Raw genomic sequence first — 17027 nt, 5'->3', positions numbered from 1 at the left:
AGATTCCAAAGTGCAGAATTTGCATAATATATTTCTCATAAATTTTAAGTGATGCATACACTTATGTGCTGGAATCAGAAGAAATTATTAACATACATTTTTATTGTGGAGATTAGAAACTGTTTGCTGTGTTTTTCCAAAATGGATTTCCTTTGAATGATATGCTACATTTAAAGTACATGAAGGAATCATGCTTATGAATTGTTTTTAATATTTTCCCCATTGTTTATTGCTATAACAAACATTATATTTACAAATGAATAAATTAATTCCTACAATGTTTTAAAGTAACGTACATTTTATTTTTGAAGGAATATGCTGAGGTTACACCACCACTAGCCAAAGCAATTGACATTCTCCAGGGAGACAAGAAGGTGTCCATTGGATATCTCCTTCCCACACTTCACCGGATACTTGGTTTGAAATTGGATTCTGGGGATGTAGCACATTGTGATGCCCTTGCCAGAGCTATTGTTGATGGTGTGAATCAACGGTTTGCAGGCATTTTATGGGATAAGGATACAGTGCTAGCTGCTTGTTTCCATTCAAGGTAAGAAGTTATCTGGAATTAATTCACTGCAGTGTCTTTTATATCTTGATTATTCACATGAAAGATGCACGATGTTTTACTTTACATAACAAAACATCAACATTGTTAACTTCTCTTATAAGATAACAATTACGTGCTTTCATATGTGCACAAATCAGAATATAGTTGCTTTATTTGATGTTCAAAATAATTTCTTGGCAACCTGTATTTTATTTAGTGCATGCCAATGTTAAACTTGTCTTTGGTTGAGAGGCGGATATCTAGTCTTGGCCAATAATACCTTGTTATGTGAAGTATACATTTCAGCTGTTTCTTTTCACTATTTTTTTAACATTTGTCTCATACTCATTTCTTTTTATAAATATATTATTTTATGCAGTTTCTCAATAGCCTAAGAGGTTTTCTTTTATAGTTTCCAGAACTTGATAACATGGTTGTTTATTATTTTTTTCAGTGTTCAAATGTAAACCAGCTGTCTTCCATGGTGCAGTAGTAGTTATCAAAGCATACTATGATACCCAGGAGTCTTGGGTTCAAAGCCCAGCCTGGGATTGTGTGTTTTTTGTGATTGTCCATTCATCAATTTCACCCATCCTCATCTTTGCGATTGCGATTAGCTCTCTCCCTCTCTCAATATGTCACTTTATTGTCTCACTTATTTTGTCCCATGCTGTACTTTTCAAATATCTCCCTCTCATATTGAAAATAAACAAAATCAATTAGTTCAATGTAAACCTGCAATAAACTTGAAATTGTTGCCCCAAAGTGGACATCAAAGATTTGTTGTTTTTTTTGTCTTCAGTGTAGTTAACCAATACCCTGATATAGCACTTTTATTGTATTTCAGATTCAAATTGTCATGGCTTGAATCGGAAAAAAAGAGTGAGGCACGCAGATGGATGGAGAAAGCTGTATCTCATGATACGAAGGAAAGTTCAGCTTGTGAGAGTGAAGAGAAGCAGCTAGACGATTTTGAAGATTTTTTCAAGTTTGAGCAAACACAATCGGAAACAGAACTACAAGAACTGTGCAGGTTTCTAAAGGATGGTCCCAAACCTGTGGAGACACTGCACAGTTACAGTAGCAAGTTCAAATAAATTTTCATAAAATTGAACACTGTTATGCCGTCAAGTGGAGCTGTTGAGCGTTTGTTTAGTGTTGGCGGAAACTTGTTTTCCAGCAGAAGGACATGGCTGACCGACCAGAACTTCGAAATGCAGCTGTTGCTAAAGTTCAACAGACAGTTGAATTTGGTTTAAAAAACTTGTATTGGACAAACCAAACATGCATGTTATACACAGTTAATAAAGTGTTTGTACATTCGCAATAGGACTTTCAATAGTGTTATAAAATTAATATCTTGTCTCATACCAAAAGTTTGTCAGCAACTAGCTTCAGGACAGGTTTTCCTGAAAACTTTTTTTTTTTCCCAAATATCTATTGTGAAAGTTTAGTATATAGAACAGTAATACAGAATCATTAACTTGAGTGTTGATATAGAATGCAATGAGTGAGGGTGCAGCCCAATAGGTAGAGAGAAAAAAGTGGACAATAATGCTTAGTTGTGCTGAAGAAGGCTAGTATCAAGATAAGGACATCCAGATGATAGATGTAATGATATTACAGATAATGTATGTATGCACACTTTAGTTATTTGATATCTGGATACATTGACAAATAAGTATGTAGAGGATGTATAATCAAGTACTGTATTTGGATATTATACATCCAGGTGTATAGTTTACCAAGTACCTGAATAATTTTATTATCTATATATTAGGGCTAAGCCAATACTAGTTCGAATCAATATCAGTGCCAACATACATCATAATGGCGATACTTGAAAAGATGTAATAATTCAAAGTAGGTCAGAATGTGTAATATTTTTTATGATACTGCCCCAGTGGAACTAGGCTATTGTCTTGAATATTGATTTTCACGCAAGATGATTGTTTGATCACCTCATTCATTTTACTCCCAATGTCTATGGATATTTACCCTCTGCAGATTCTGGAAAAAGTATGTCAGCATCTATGATACCATTCAATGCATGGGACTCTGTATCAGTTCATTCCTACTATACATTCATGGTGTCGAAATGCTGTCAGGTAATCCAATGACTATACAAAGGTACCTAGACATCCAAATTGAGGATATTGGATTTCCACTATTCAAATTGCTAAAGATTTATTTATTAATTAAATGATTGATGTGTAGGAAATTTAGATATTGCTTGTCATAGTTCTCTGGGTTCATGCTCCTGATAATTCTCTTAGGAGTTTATGAAAAGATGCAATTGAAACTTTTTGTTCAAAATCCTTCCTTCATAATTTTTCATTGAAAAATTAATTGTTGCCACCAAAAATGTTAAAACAAGTCAGATGGTAACTCAAAAAATATATCAATTGACTGGTATTGTGATAACTGCCTATTATCTAACTAACAGCTGGGAAGTTTCAAATTTCTTCAGGACTTGTTTTTTGTTCATGCAGAAGTAGCAAAAAAGTAGCGAAGTAGCGAGTAGCGCACAGGAGTAGCGTAGCGAGCTACTTTTAGGTAAATGTAAATGTAGCTGTAGCTGTAGCTGTAGCGAAGCTACATTTTGGAAAAGTAGCTGTAGCTGTAGCGAAGCTACTTTTAAAATGTAGCGTTCCAATCACTGGATATGAGTTTGGTGTAGAATAATATACAAAATAATAATTATGTTAAACCGCAAATAGCGTCATTATAATTAAACTGCAAATAAATTTGGTAGCTTATACTTTGCAAAAATTGTCAAAATTCAGCTACAAAGACTTTTAAAAAATATTTTAAATTATATTACAATTATATAGTACATCCAGAATGCTTAATTTTCATTGGAAGAAAGTTAATTAAAATTAAATTATTATTAATTAATTAATATGAAATTATTATAGTTTCACTAGTTGATTACCTGGAATTTCCCGGGTATTTATTTATTTGCCAGCCGGATCAAGTGAGTTCACGAACTCTGGTGGGAAATTGATGACCTCATCGGCATCTACTACGGCATCGATACACCTGTATTCAGTGACTACGCCTGGTAATATGGCTAGTATTTGATTGTTTATTTTGTTGACTACTTCATGTCATTGTGAATGACACCAATTAGCTTAGACACTCCAAAAACTATGGCTTCGACACTAATGTAGGTCATTTTTAACATTTTATATTTCACCCCCTCTCACCCCACATGCAGATTAAGTTATGAACTTCGAGTTGAACGGTATTCATCTTAGCGACCCCAAAAACTATGGATTCCACACTAATAACATTCGTTTTCAATTATTTTTACGTCACCCCCTTCCCCCGCACCCTAGGGGTGCCTTACTCCTAAAGTATTTCTTTCCAGATTGTAAGTCATATGTGTACCAAGTTTGGTTGAAATTGCTCCAGGCGTTTGAGAGTTATGCCGAAACAAACATACATACACACACACATCCACTTTTATATATATAGATTACATACATCCAGAATGTTTAATTTTCACTGGAAGAAAGTTACTGATATTATTATAGTTTCATTAACACACTCAACAAACATTTTCATAGTAGGTTCATATATACAAGTATCAGAAACAGAAAAATGTATATTTACATATAATTTTCTATTTGCTTTAATAAAACTGTTCAAATATTTTACAGGACCATTTACCAGAAAAAGTCCTTCTAAAAAAAAACATATAGCTACATATATGGTGCGAAAAACCATACAAGGAATTTTAATGATCATCAAAAATGATTTTTTTAAATAAAAATCATAATTTTTATCCACCCTGGTCACGAATGAGTAGCTTGGCTCCACAGTATCCTATGGAGGGTTTATTTTATTCATTTAAACGGGGACCATTTCCAGAACCTTTTATGAGAAGTGGGTGTGTTACCAAACCTTTTTTAAGGAAACAAATAATATTACCAGAAAAAAACAATTTTTCGTTTTCGTAGTATTTAAAAAAAATAGTATTTAAGAGAAGCAATGTGTACAACTGAAAATATAATTCCTTTCTCTCTTTCACAACTTAGAAACACCTCACAGGTGTAGGTATATTGCTCGCTTTCCAAGCTGTGTAACATTGATATGTAGAATAATAACATAAGTCTAGTGGTGTTCCACAGATTTTCATTCGGGGATGGGGCAATGACAGTGAAAATGTTTCTTTCTCTTGACTTTAAAATGAACTTTGTACAGGGACCGGCAGAAAACGCTGACGTTTTGAAATGTGTATATATAAATAAAACAATTAATGTAATGCAAGGTTTAACAATCAAAATTGCTACAAAAATAATTGCAATTTTAGTGCTTAATTATTTTTTCTTTGTTTTGAAAATTGTGTCCCATAAATGATGACCTCCATTCATTAAACATTCATGTAGCCTTGCCTTTAAGTTGAATGTCGTCCTCACGAGCATGGAAGAGGAAAGAAGGTTTTACAGGATTCTCGTTGGGAAACCTGATGGTAAGAGACCTGTAGGAAGGCCAAGATGGAGGGATAATGTTGAGATGGACCTAAAGGAAATCTGTAGGGATGGAAAAGAGTATATACTCTGGAAAAGAGTATATACTCTATGTGATGAAAAGTACCCGGACACACCGCGAAACGTGTGTTTATCATAGAGGGCGACACAGTACTGCCATCTACCGCGTGTAACACATAGTCAGCGAACTCAGTAGTCTGCAGACAGTGGGAGACAGCAGTATGGGATGGTCTGAGGAACTCACAGACTTTCAACATGGTCAGTTGGTAGGGTGCCACTTGTGTAGGAAGTCTGTCTGTGAGAGTTCCACCCTCCTAAACATCCCTCTGTCCACTGTTTCCAATGTTATAGTGATGGGATGTGTACAACCCAGAAGCGTGTACCCCAACCTCCCATCTTGACCTCCAGAGACCATCGAGGGTCGTACAGCATTATCGTCAATCATCCATCGCCACAATCACACAGGAATTCCGAACTGCATCAGGATCTACTCCAAGCACCATTATTGTTTGGCGCAAAATGCGGCAACTTGGTTTCCATGCCCGAGCAGCTGCCCATAAGTCAAACATCACACAAAAAATGCCAAACGCCACCTCGTGTGGTGCAAGGAGTGTCGCGTCAAAACTGGACCATAGAGAGTGAATGCTGTCATCAAGGCTAAGGTGGGCCAATACTGTATTGACTGCCAGTGTTTCCGATGGAGGGTTGCCCAAACTTGTACTTTATTTTCAGGTCGGTGTCCGGATACTTCTGATCACATAGAGTAGATCTTGCTCAGGATAGGGACAGATGGAAGGCCTGTGTTGCTGCAGCCATGACCCTTCGGGTTTAAGAAGGCTACATAGTTAGTTAGTTAGTTAATTCGGTTTTCATGATGGTTTATTAAAAAGTAAACCTTCATATGAGATATTAATGTAAATTTTCCTGTTTTTGACTGTCTTTCTCCTCATGTAACTTTGTTATCCATGCAACATTAAACTCAAATTTTTCTGCAGGTCACTCAGTCCTCTTTATGCTGTAAATATGAAATTTTATTAGGTCCCTCACACAAGATACTGGGCTCAAATTTGAAAAAGAAATAGCATTTTTAAGGAGCTATAACTAAAAGAAAAAAAAACAGTTACAGAGATCCAATATTTTCTGCTAAACTTTTTGTTGTATATCTTCTCTCTAAAAAAAATTATACTTCTGATATTACACTAGTGTGCAAAATTAAAGCAACAAATGTAAACCTCGTCCTGCAGGTAGAAACATCCCATACAATGGTCCAATGGTTAAATGCATGCTTAGTATTATGGTCGTGTGTTTTAAATGGAAGAGGACAGTCGTGTCCAGCAGAACTGTATGCATACAGTTTGATGACTGCAGCGCCCTTAGCGACAGATGTACCTTCTGGTGTCTGCTCGTATCAGCGCAGCATTGACTTGTAACGTGTATACAATATGCTATGGTACAGAGGAGACATATGAAGACTCGCTATGGTGGAGAGCGATAGGTCGAATGGATGCAGGGCAGTTGCAAGCTGATTTGTCCAGATGGCTCAATATGCATCGATCTGTTGCATCTCGTATGTGGCAGCAATTTGTCGAGACTGAAAATGTATCCCGACAACCTGGGCTAGAACGACCACGAGCGACAACAGTAAGAGAAGACTGTTATATGGCCCTCAGAGCAAGATGATATCCCCATAGTACCACACAGTGGGTGGCATCTGACCTTGCAGCATCCACTGGAACTGTTGTATCCAGATGCACAGTGAACAGGAGGCTTCGACTTAGAGGACTGCATTCCAGGCACCCAGCTGTTTGCATCCCTTTGACATGACTTTAGAAAAGAAGACGTCTGGAGTGACGCCGTCAGCATGTCAACTAGATGGATGAACAGTGGGCCAAAATTCTCTTCAGTGATGAGTGAAGATTCGGTCTCCACTCCGATTCATGAAGGACCAGGAACACGATTTCGACCCGAGAATATTGTGGAACGAGACCAATATGTAGGAGGCTCCATCATGGTGTGGGCAGGTATCATGGCAACCAGAAAAAAGTGCTCTGCACAAAGTAGAACGGCTAAACCGGCAAGGTTTAACTGCTATCAGGTATCGAGATGAGATATTGGCTCTGCATGTTCGGTTGTTTCGAGGTGCAGTCGGTCAAGAGTTTCTCTTCATGGATGATAATGTGTGGATGACTTCCTGACAGGTGAAGATATTGTGTGCATGAAGTGGCCTGCTCGCCCACCCAACTTAAATCCAATAGAACATGCTTGGGATTATCTAGGACAATGCATTGCAGCACGCCAGCATCCACCAACCACTCTCCAGGAATTACGTGATGCTTTACAGGAGGAATGGGCATTATTGTCACAAGGTGACATTGGTGTCCTCATTTGCAGCATGCCACATCGTTGCCAGAGGTGGTCACACACCATCTTGAAAGAACATAACCAGTTCTGTTTTTTGTTTGTACTATTGACTGAACGTGTGAATGCACAATGCAAACAAAAGTATCCCCCCCCACCCAGAGTCCTGTGGGTACATGTGGTGCCTTTTGTGTTAAATATGTGCAATAAATCAATATTCATGTGTGTTTCCTGCACTTATGTATGTGTTGCTTTAACTTGCACACTAGTGTACATTACTTCTCTGCTTAAAATAATCTTAAAACTGATTTTTGTTCAAAAGCGAATATCAGATTTGGCTCCAAATTTCAGCCAATTACATAAGAAATGGTTAAATAGACGTACAGGACATAAAATGTAGCTTGAAATGTACTAAAAACAATGTTTTTTACCCCAGCTTTGCATTGTATCATGCCGAAGCCAAAGGGCATTTTGAACTCAATTTTGCTGCTATGGGCGCCAGCACGAGTCCCGCCAGTTTAACTTGGTGCATTCAGCTGGCTTGTGCAAACATGGATTCGTTCTACATTCGCCTCCTACATGGATGATCTGTACTGTTTTGCCGACGAGTTCTCGGTTTTATTGACCACCCTCAAAAGGCTGTTTCAATGCCTAGAGGCAGCTGGTTTGAAACTTATCCCTTCTAAATGTTCCTTCGGTTATTCCCAAATTCTCGCCCTCGGTAGCCTTGTGGGTTGTTTTAGCTATCGGATTTCAGATAAGATTATTGAGTACAGAATTCTTGTGAGAGATTCATCTTTAAACTCAAAAAGCAAGAACATGTGTCATCCTACATTCAGAACTTAAGGGTATGCAGAACAATTTCCGCCAGGTTCATCCCTCCGAGTCAGTGTTGCCAAATTAGCTCTTTTGGGGCCAGATCTGGCTTTCGTGCACTCGTATGGCTGTCAACTGGGATGCCCACCCCCATGCCCCACTATGATTCCACCACTGGCTTTGGGCCATATAGACTAACTTTTGCCATGATGTTATACTATTATATTGGCTGTGTCGCCCCACACCCTCTTACCTTCCCAGCTACATTTTTTACAGCGCCATGGAGATAACATAATATTGTTAATCCTGGAATCCTTGATTTTCGATTTCATACGCCCATCGGTGGATTATTGAGATGGGTGATGCCGCCAGAAAACTTAGAATAAATTGTCATTACTTTAAAGTTAACGGTAATAGCAGAACCCCCACTCCTTTGACACCTAAAATTAAAATTACACTAAAAGGCATTTTATCCAGCCTTCGTAAATCTAGCTCCTGAGAAGTCAGTTTTAATTCAAGTTAACATGAAATTTAGCTCTTTTATGCACATCAGGTTTGGCAACATTGCCAGGATGACCGTAGGAGGCAAGGAGAAATGCATTGCACTTATGGGAGTATTATTTGATTTGTTTTCTTCGGAATATCAAACTTTCCATGGCCTAGAAAAACATATTAATGGAAAGAGGGCAGTTTGATGAAGCTTTTGATCAGCGGAAAAGTCGAAACTTCCATTTGATTAGCTGCAACATGAAGCTGAAGTTGTTGAGTTTTTTTCCTCCATGAGGAATACATGGGATTCTGAAAATTCTCACTCATCATATTTTTCAAGTATCATGTCAACATAGAAAAACGCTTCCCCTTGCATCATGGGGAGAAACTCATACTCTTGCATATGCCCAGATTTTTTTTAGTAGCATTGCCAATTCCAACGATATTGAAATAAATGTAACTGTAACTCCTCACCTTAAGTGGCTCAAAATTTGTAACACAGGTAAAAGCAATTTTCTGACTCTTACTCACAAAGTGCTTCATTCCAAAGAACCACTATATTTTGGAAAGATTAGTAATTACAGTTGAGACTGCTTTATACGTAACTCAGTTCTGCGTAATTCTGTTTTTTATATAAATTACTGTACGTCCCGGCCAAATATAATTTTAGAACATGTTAATTAAACCTTATTTGTATGTAATTCATATATATGTAATTCGGTGTTATACATACTTACTGATTTTCATAAAATACGGTTGATTTGTACGTAACCATGCTACAATAATGTCACAGAAGTATACATTTCTGGTCGTTACAAGACAAGTTTCAAACACGAAACAGGATAGGCAGGCATGACGGTGCTTGGTCTCAAATTGCGAGAGAGGCGAGTGTGGGACGGTTGTTTCACAGAGAAGGTAAGGAGAGGCAGCGTGTGGCATGAAATCAGAGGAGAAAGATTTGTTGGGAACATGACAGCATGAGATGCATTTTCTTTTGCACATAATCGTGATACGAAAAATACACATGTCAAAAAGATGCCGATACTTAACATTTGCTGTGTTCCATAAAAACTGAACAGCGGTTCCTCCAGTGAACGTTTCTCAGTTGCTGCTGGTGGGTAATAAAGCGTATTTTTAATGTATTCAAGAATCAAATTTTTAGATTCGTTTCATTATGAGTTCACTCTCAAGTGTTGCCAGATCCTACTCAAAATTATTTTCTGTTTTACATCTACAATATTACTAACACAAAGAAGTAGTTATTTGTAGACCTCGGATTTTTAGGTTCTAAAAATGTACTTTAGGTTCCTAAAATAGGCTCTAATACTCCTAAAATAAGTCCTAAAAACCATAAAAAAGGGCCTAATAATCCTATCCTAAAATAGGCCCTAAAAATATTAAATTTGACTAAACAAATCCTGAAGTAGGGTCCAAAAAATTTTAAATGGTTCAAGGATCCTGAAAAATACTATTATGTACAATTGTTAAAAACAAAATTTCAAAGGAAACGTGAGAAATTTTAATAGATATGTGTAACCATCAAATATTAATTTTCTAACCAAATCTTCATTTCTATGCATCGTTTTCAAAATGATGCACTAATTATTGTAATACTAATACTTGAACTGTTGGCAAAAGTTACTTATCGATATGATAAATGAATTATGTATAATTTCCTGCACAATACATATTTCTTTTTCTTTTTTCATATTATCTTTAGGCCATTTATCTGTGAGGATCATTTTAAATGCTGAAAATGATCTTTAAACAGAAGTTTAAGTTAGTCAATGGTGCAAATTTGAATGCTAGAAAGCACCAAAAGTAAACAGATCAGAAGTTCGAACTTTGGACTGTGCAGGCAACAGTGGTGCAAGTCATTTTGTTTCGTTTAGAGATTCAAAAAACATTATGGACTTAGAGGGAGGAAAATCGACAGAGAGTATGATTCAAACAAGTTAGTCATTGAATTTTTTCATTACCAAACAGAACAAATACCTCTGTGTGATATACAAATAATGTAAAACCTTAAAAATATATATAAAAACCTAAAAAAAGGTTTTATTTAGACACAAAAACCTAAAATAGGTTCTAACAGGCAAAATAGGTCATTTTTAACACTATAAAACTTCATCAGGTGTTGCATTTTTTTGATTAAATGCTGACGTGACTTGTTATTTCTAATTTATCTGCAAAGGGAAAACTAGGTTAAAAACATAAAATCCGAGGTCTAGTTATAAGATACAATTAGAGTATTTTAATAATGATATGACATGGTATCTAAATCTGATTAATAAGTAATTCGCAGTTATACATATTATTTTCTCTTCACCTTGACATACGTATAACTCAGTTTCAAGTGTAACTTCAACTTACACTCCTATTCAACAAGACAAAACAACTTGCTCTCAGTGCCTTCACATAGAACAGCGGTGTACAATAAATCGTTTACAGTAATGATATCCCGGTAATAGAATGCACCACCAACCTCGCTGAAATGTATGAATACTCATACAATGCTTAAAATAAATTTCAAGCAATACCTGTTGGAACAGCAAGGGGATCAAAAATAGTCAAGCGACTACAAAGGAAAATTCGTACTTCTCTTGCTAAATTTTATAATTTTTTTCTCCTTACTGGTTCAACCTTTCCACTCACCGGTGCTTCCACACTCTTACAGCGGTCTAAAAAATAGTAAACTCACGAGAGCCCTCCTACCTACTTTCTTGTTTTCAACCCCTAAGTGCAGCACGCACCTTTGCCACCCGTTCAAGAGACCATTCCCTCCCACAAGACAACGTTTTATGGAAATTCCTTAACGGTCACTGCTAACAGAGCGTGGAACGACCTAACCAATGACATAAGAAACTCTTCTTCACTCGGCCAATTCAAATCAAAATTAACAAATCATCTTCTGGAGTCAACTTACCAGTACTGAAAACAGGGATAAAAAATTATACCTTCGTGTAAACTTGTAGGACCAACACCCAGCGACTTTTTCTGTAATTTGATTATGTTTGTTGTGTGTGTTTATGTTTTATGTGTATTTTTTTTTTTACTTAGTGTGTATGTATTTTTCTGTTTTTATTTTTTCTGTTTTTCGCATCTTCTTCTTTTATTTTTTTCTGGTGTTTTTCTTTTTTTGGTATCTTAATGTTCTTAGTTTTTATATATTTCATTTCCTGGTATCTTAATGTTTTTATATATTTAACATACAGTTAGCTATAAAAATCAATTTATAAAATGTAATGTAGAGATGGTTAAGTGAAAGAAAAGGCTTGTGCCATAACTTCGCCATCCAAAACAAGGAATAAATAAATAAATAAATAAATATTATAATTTAATCTAATTTAATGAGCCGTGATAGCTCAGTCCTTCGGGCATCTGACTACCATCCGAGAGACCTAGGTTCGATTCCCAGAGGGGGAGAACCGGTTTTTTTTTCCACCTGTTCAAGTGTTTCCGGAGCTCACCCAGTCGTATAAAGTAGAGGAAACTCTTGGGGGTAAAGGTGACCAGGGGCATGGTGCTGATCACATCACTCCACCTTCGGACGTGGTCAAGAAAGTGTGGGGGCCTAACTCCACATCCCCTATATGCCCTCATGGCATGTGCAAGGAGTGCACAGGGGAGTATTTTACATTCTTTACTTTACTTACTATTATAATTATTGTTATGTTCCATACTAATTAACATTATATTTTCTGTGTGGAAATTTCTTTGTGCTAATATTGTTGTCACTCTGTTATGAATTCTGTAATTCGTTATGTTTTATCATTTCTTATGTATTTTATTATAATTCTCTTTGTCACTTTCTTAAAGAAAAGGTTTGATTGTGAGAGTGGTCCAAGAAGCCGAAACACACCTGCTTTAATAAAGATGCTTTATTATATTATTATTATGAGGGGGAGTCAATATATAAGTTGCAAAATGAAATATCTTCGAATTGTTGCAATGTGAAATTGTTTTATGAATATCAGTAGTTGCACTGATCCTTTCACAAGTATCGGTGTAGGTGGCAACACCACCGTGTATCGTATACAGTGCTAATAGTCACATTCTCGTGTGGCGGTGAGTCATTCGAGTGCCAAGTGGGTAAGATGGCAGGTGTTCAAAATCACCCAGTCAGCACAGAAGGTGATGGTCACCATGATTTGGGACGGAATTTCTGTCCCCAGGTCACACTGTCACTGCAGCCACGTATTGCAGAACCCTGACGAAGTTACGGTCAACCATTCGCACGAAATGTCCAGGTGCTTTGAGATATGGAGTTCTTCTGTTGGATGACAATGCTCGTCCACACAGTGCCAATACCACAGTGGCTCACAGGTTGGGAACGACTGGAACATCTAGCCTACAGTCTGGATTTGGCAAAATCCGACTCATCTCTTCGGCCCACTGAAGAATCACCTGGATGGTCACCAGTTCCAGGATATGGAGGATGTCCATCGGGAGGTTACCAGCTGGCTACGACACCAACAACAAACCTTCTTCGCTGATGGCTTTGAGGGACTCGTGGAACGCTGGGACAAGTGCCTAAATGTTCATGGAGATTAAGTTGAAAAATAAACCACATTTCATCAGGTAACTATTTCAACTTTTCTTTTTATTCCATTTTGCAACATATATATTGACTTACCCACGTAGTATTATTGTTAATGTTTTTATTGATAATGTTTGCACTTGGCGTGGGCTTTGAATTTTCTACACTATACAATCCATTAAGTTAAGTCTAGTCTGCATTTGTACATAACTGACTATGAATGACATTCACTAAAACACTGCAAAGCAAACACACACTTATGGAAAATACAATCTCGTCACATGCTCTCATAAAAACTTACCTTTATATGTCACTGGAATTGTGCCACTTAGGTTCACCAGCTGTTTTGGCAATCCATTTGAGAACACTAAATGAAGAAAAAGTTCAGAATAATCAGCATTATTTATTTATTGAGAGAATTTCAGATACAGCATGTAGCCATTTTACACTGAAATCATCAACAATGAAAAGAATAAAAATAAAAAAATAACACAAAGGTTTAAAATAGATAAGTCAAGATAGCACAATTAAATATTATTTAGCAACATATTTTCTGATGCTAGACTGAAAGGCGTACTCTGAGGAAAATACATCAGCACTTGATGGGAGGTCGATATATTGAGTGGGAAGTCTGTGGAAGAGCGATCTTTTTTTTAATTTCCAGTCTAGGTTTTTCTATCTAAAATAGATCTGTGTTGTGCGCATGGGCAATTGAAAGTGAAATTCCTGGATGAGCATGTTTCAACGGATTTTGCCATTCACAATTTTCTATGAATAATTGAAGTCATTCAGTAAACAGCGCTGATAGGGAGTCTGTAATTGCAGATAGGACAGGAGATGTGGTGTTTAAAAATTGCATAATGAGGGAACCCTGTAATGAACTATAGCCAGGAAAAACTGAAGGACAGAATCGATTCTAGAGAATTGAGTGGGACTCGCCATGGACCAGACTGGAGAGTAGTATTCTATTATTGGGGAAATGAACGACTTGAAGTATAAGGCGAGGTTGAGATGTCACTAACTTCGGTGAAACGATACAGTAAACCTAAGACAAATCGTCATGTGAAAAGTAGAGGAATAACTCCAAAAATCAGGTTTTTGGTTTGTTTAAATAAACTATTATGAAGAGCTCTATTTGGAGTAAAATCAGTGTATCGACATCTATTCTCCTTAGTGATAGTGTTTGATTAAAGTCAGATATACGAGGTCTTTCTAAAAATAAATTAGACTGGCAACCCTGTCGGAAGTATAGATTCTGTATGGCTATTATTGGTTTCGTTTCCTGATGTGACATTTATGCGATGGAAGGTTATAAACCAATTTTGGGGTTGAAAAACATAGTGCGATAATTATGCGATGAAATACGGTATTGGCTGATGCAGGCAATTGGTAAAATTACTGATAATTTTATTAACCAAATACAGGCTAGCGCATATTGTATCTACCAGTTTGAGTTGTCAACCCGGTCAGAATGCACGTGGGGCATAGCTACTTCAGTGGAGAGTTGGGAGTCAGGCAATTAGTATACCAATGAGCATTGGCCGGTGCAGACGTGCATTGCGGCGGTGGAAGCCTTCATCCAAACAGGCACAGAGCACTGCAGTGGAACAATGAAGATCACCATGCACTTGTTCCAGACACACTAAGCATTTTGAGGTGGGTTAGACAGTGGAGAGCCACGGGTAATGTTGGGAACCGTCAGTTGCCGTGAAATACATGCTATTCCACAGGACGTCATAAAAGCCTTCCCGCATCACCTCGAACAGTGCATCCAAGCAGAAGGAGGACATTTGGAGGACGTTATTTTCAAGATACGCTGATGTCTGTATTGTCCATATTCTACACTGTATTAAATGCCTATGTGTATATTTTTATTTAACAGCCATATACAGTTACTATAAGCCCTCACCGTCTTTCTGTTGTCATTTGAAGTTGGTATATGCAATATGCACCACCCTCTACTTCTATAATTACTATGTAACTAACTGCAAAAATATGCAATTTTGTTATTATTTTTATGAAAACTATATTTACTTACCAAATCGGTCAGAACTACACTGCAAACCATGATAATTTCTTAAGACATTCATTATATCTCTTTTTGTTTTGTCCTCATTTTGGTACTGAAAAAAAACAAAACAATGTGTTTTACTAGAAAAGACCCACATTTGTACCTAAGTAATACTTTTTTTTTGTACAAAGCAGTCGATTTTTAAGATATTCATAATACATCATGTTTCAAAATGATGTGAACGATTGAACCCGTTATAATTGATTCATAAACTGTCAAATTAAGATAGAACTTCACACATATATAATGTAACTGTTCAAGCTTAAGGGTCAATGGTTATTGCAAAGATAACTCACAAATTCTTAATGTGAATACCTTTCGTTAGTATGCACACGTCAATATGGTAATCTAACTCCATCCAGACCGACCTACTCTCGTAAAATGCTGTCTCCTCACCACTGGCAGTCATTTTACAATTGGGTCAGCTGGCACCTGGTGGCAGAAATTAGAACTACTGGGACAGTTCCAAAAATTTAAGGATGTGTTCAAATGTATTCCATGGGATATTCGATCAGTGATTATGTTGCATTGTTCATGGAACGTGTTTCTATCGTTCAGATCATTTTGAAACACCCTGTGTACATTAATTTAGTTGCATTTTGGAGTTCAATAAAGTTTCAGCATATACCACGTATATCATAGAAAATAAAACATTTAGTGGGGACCAGAGTCCAGGGTTCGAAATGCCATACTTATCTTTGCAAAGTATTAACACAAATCGAAGCTTGTTTGAATTCCAGACCACTGACTGCTCTATCCAGGGTTTCCAATGACATCCAGGCACTTACTTCAGACCATTTCGTAATAGAAGATGCATTGATAGCTTACTCCAGATAGGGACTTTTCTACAAATCAAAATCAACAGACTGTCGAACTGGAAGCTCATGCAAAAGCTGATACAACATTTCTGGTACGGCTGGTACAATATTCTACAAAGTGCAATATGAAAAATGAATTTGTAACTAATCTTAATTATACAGGGTAATTCAAAATGAATGGTACAACTTTACACAGTATGACGTTGCTATTTATGATATAAAATCAGACAAGGCATCAATATAAAGAAGAACTCTGGAGTTTTACTCACATAACTCACATTATAAAGATTCAACATAGGAATCACATGTAATGCTATAAACATCCAAACGATAATCAAGTACTTGCTATGCACAAGACAGCAAGTCGTTGTCAACAGTTTCAAAGGCACTAACAATTCACAGTTGTACCTTCGTCAAATCTTTCGGGAGGGTGAAACATATGCATTACTACTGAAACACATGCGGAAATGTCTCTGCACCATTGTGATTGAATCAGATCTCGATAGCTCCAACACACAATACACCTTCTACTGGTCATTAGCCATTTTGCGACACTGGCAATCCTGGTGGAGCATGAGCTAAGCAGAATAAGCCCGCTAAGTGGGAATAAAACTTCCAGAGTTTTTCTTCATATTGATGCCTTGTCTGACTTTCTATCATAAATAGTAACGTCATAACAACTGTGTAAAGTTGTACCATTCATTTTGAATTACCCTGTATTATAAATACTATCAGTACAGAAATGATCAGTTCTGAGTACAATGAGTCTGCCAGTCCAAGGTAGCCAAGGATGAAGCGGCCCCAACGGCTGCCAAAGTGAGTGAGTGTGTGAGTGTGAGATAGATATTGAGTGACTGAGTGAGTGAGTGAGATTGATTGAATAAGTGAG

General features: G+C 37.0%; 1 protein-coding gene across 2 annotated transcripts in view; it reads right to left on the bottom strand.

The window, feature by feature from the left end:
• TSG101 (tumor susceptibility gene 101) overlaps positions 1–17027 on the bottom strand; it is a 104342-nt gene that overhangs the window by 62491 nt on the left and 24824 nt on the right. For both annotated transcript variants that reach the window (XM_083114367.1, XM_083114366.1), the window contains 2 exons: positions 15288–15372; positions 13551–13616 (listed from right to left, as the gene is read on the bottom strand). In XM_083114367.1, coding sequence (XP_082970493.1) covers positions 13551–13616; positions 15288–15372 — 151 coding nt within the window. The remainder of the gene's footprint in view (positions 1–13550; positions 13617–15287; positions 15373–17027) is intronic.

Source organism: Lepisma saccharinum, chromosome 29 (genome assembly GCF_977018435.1).
Source record: "Lepisma saccharinum chromosome 29, izLepSacc3.1, whole genome shotgun sequence".
NCBI classification, from domain to species: Eukaryota; Metazoa; Arthropoda; class Insecta; order Zygentoma; family Lepismatidae; genus Lepisma; species Lepisma saccharinum.
The sequence above is the reverse complement of the archived record's forward strand: the minus strand, read 5'-3'. Positions and strand labels throughout refer to the sequence as shown.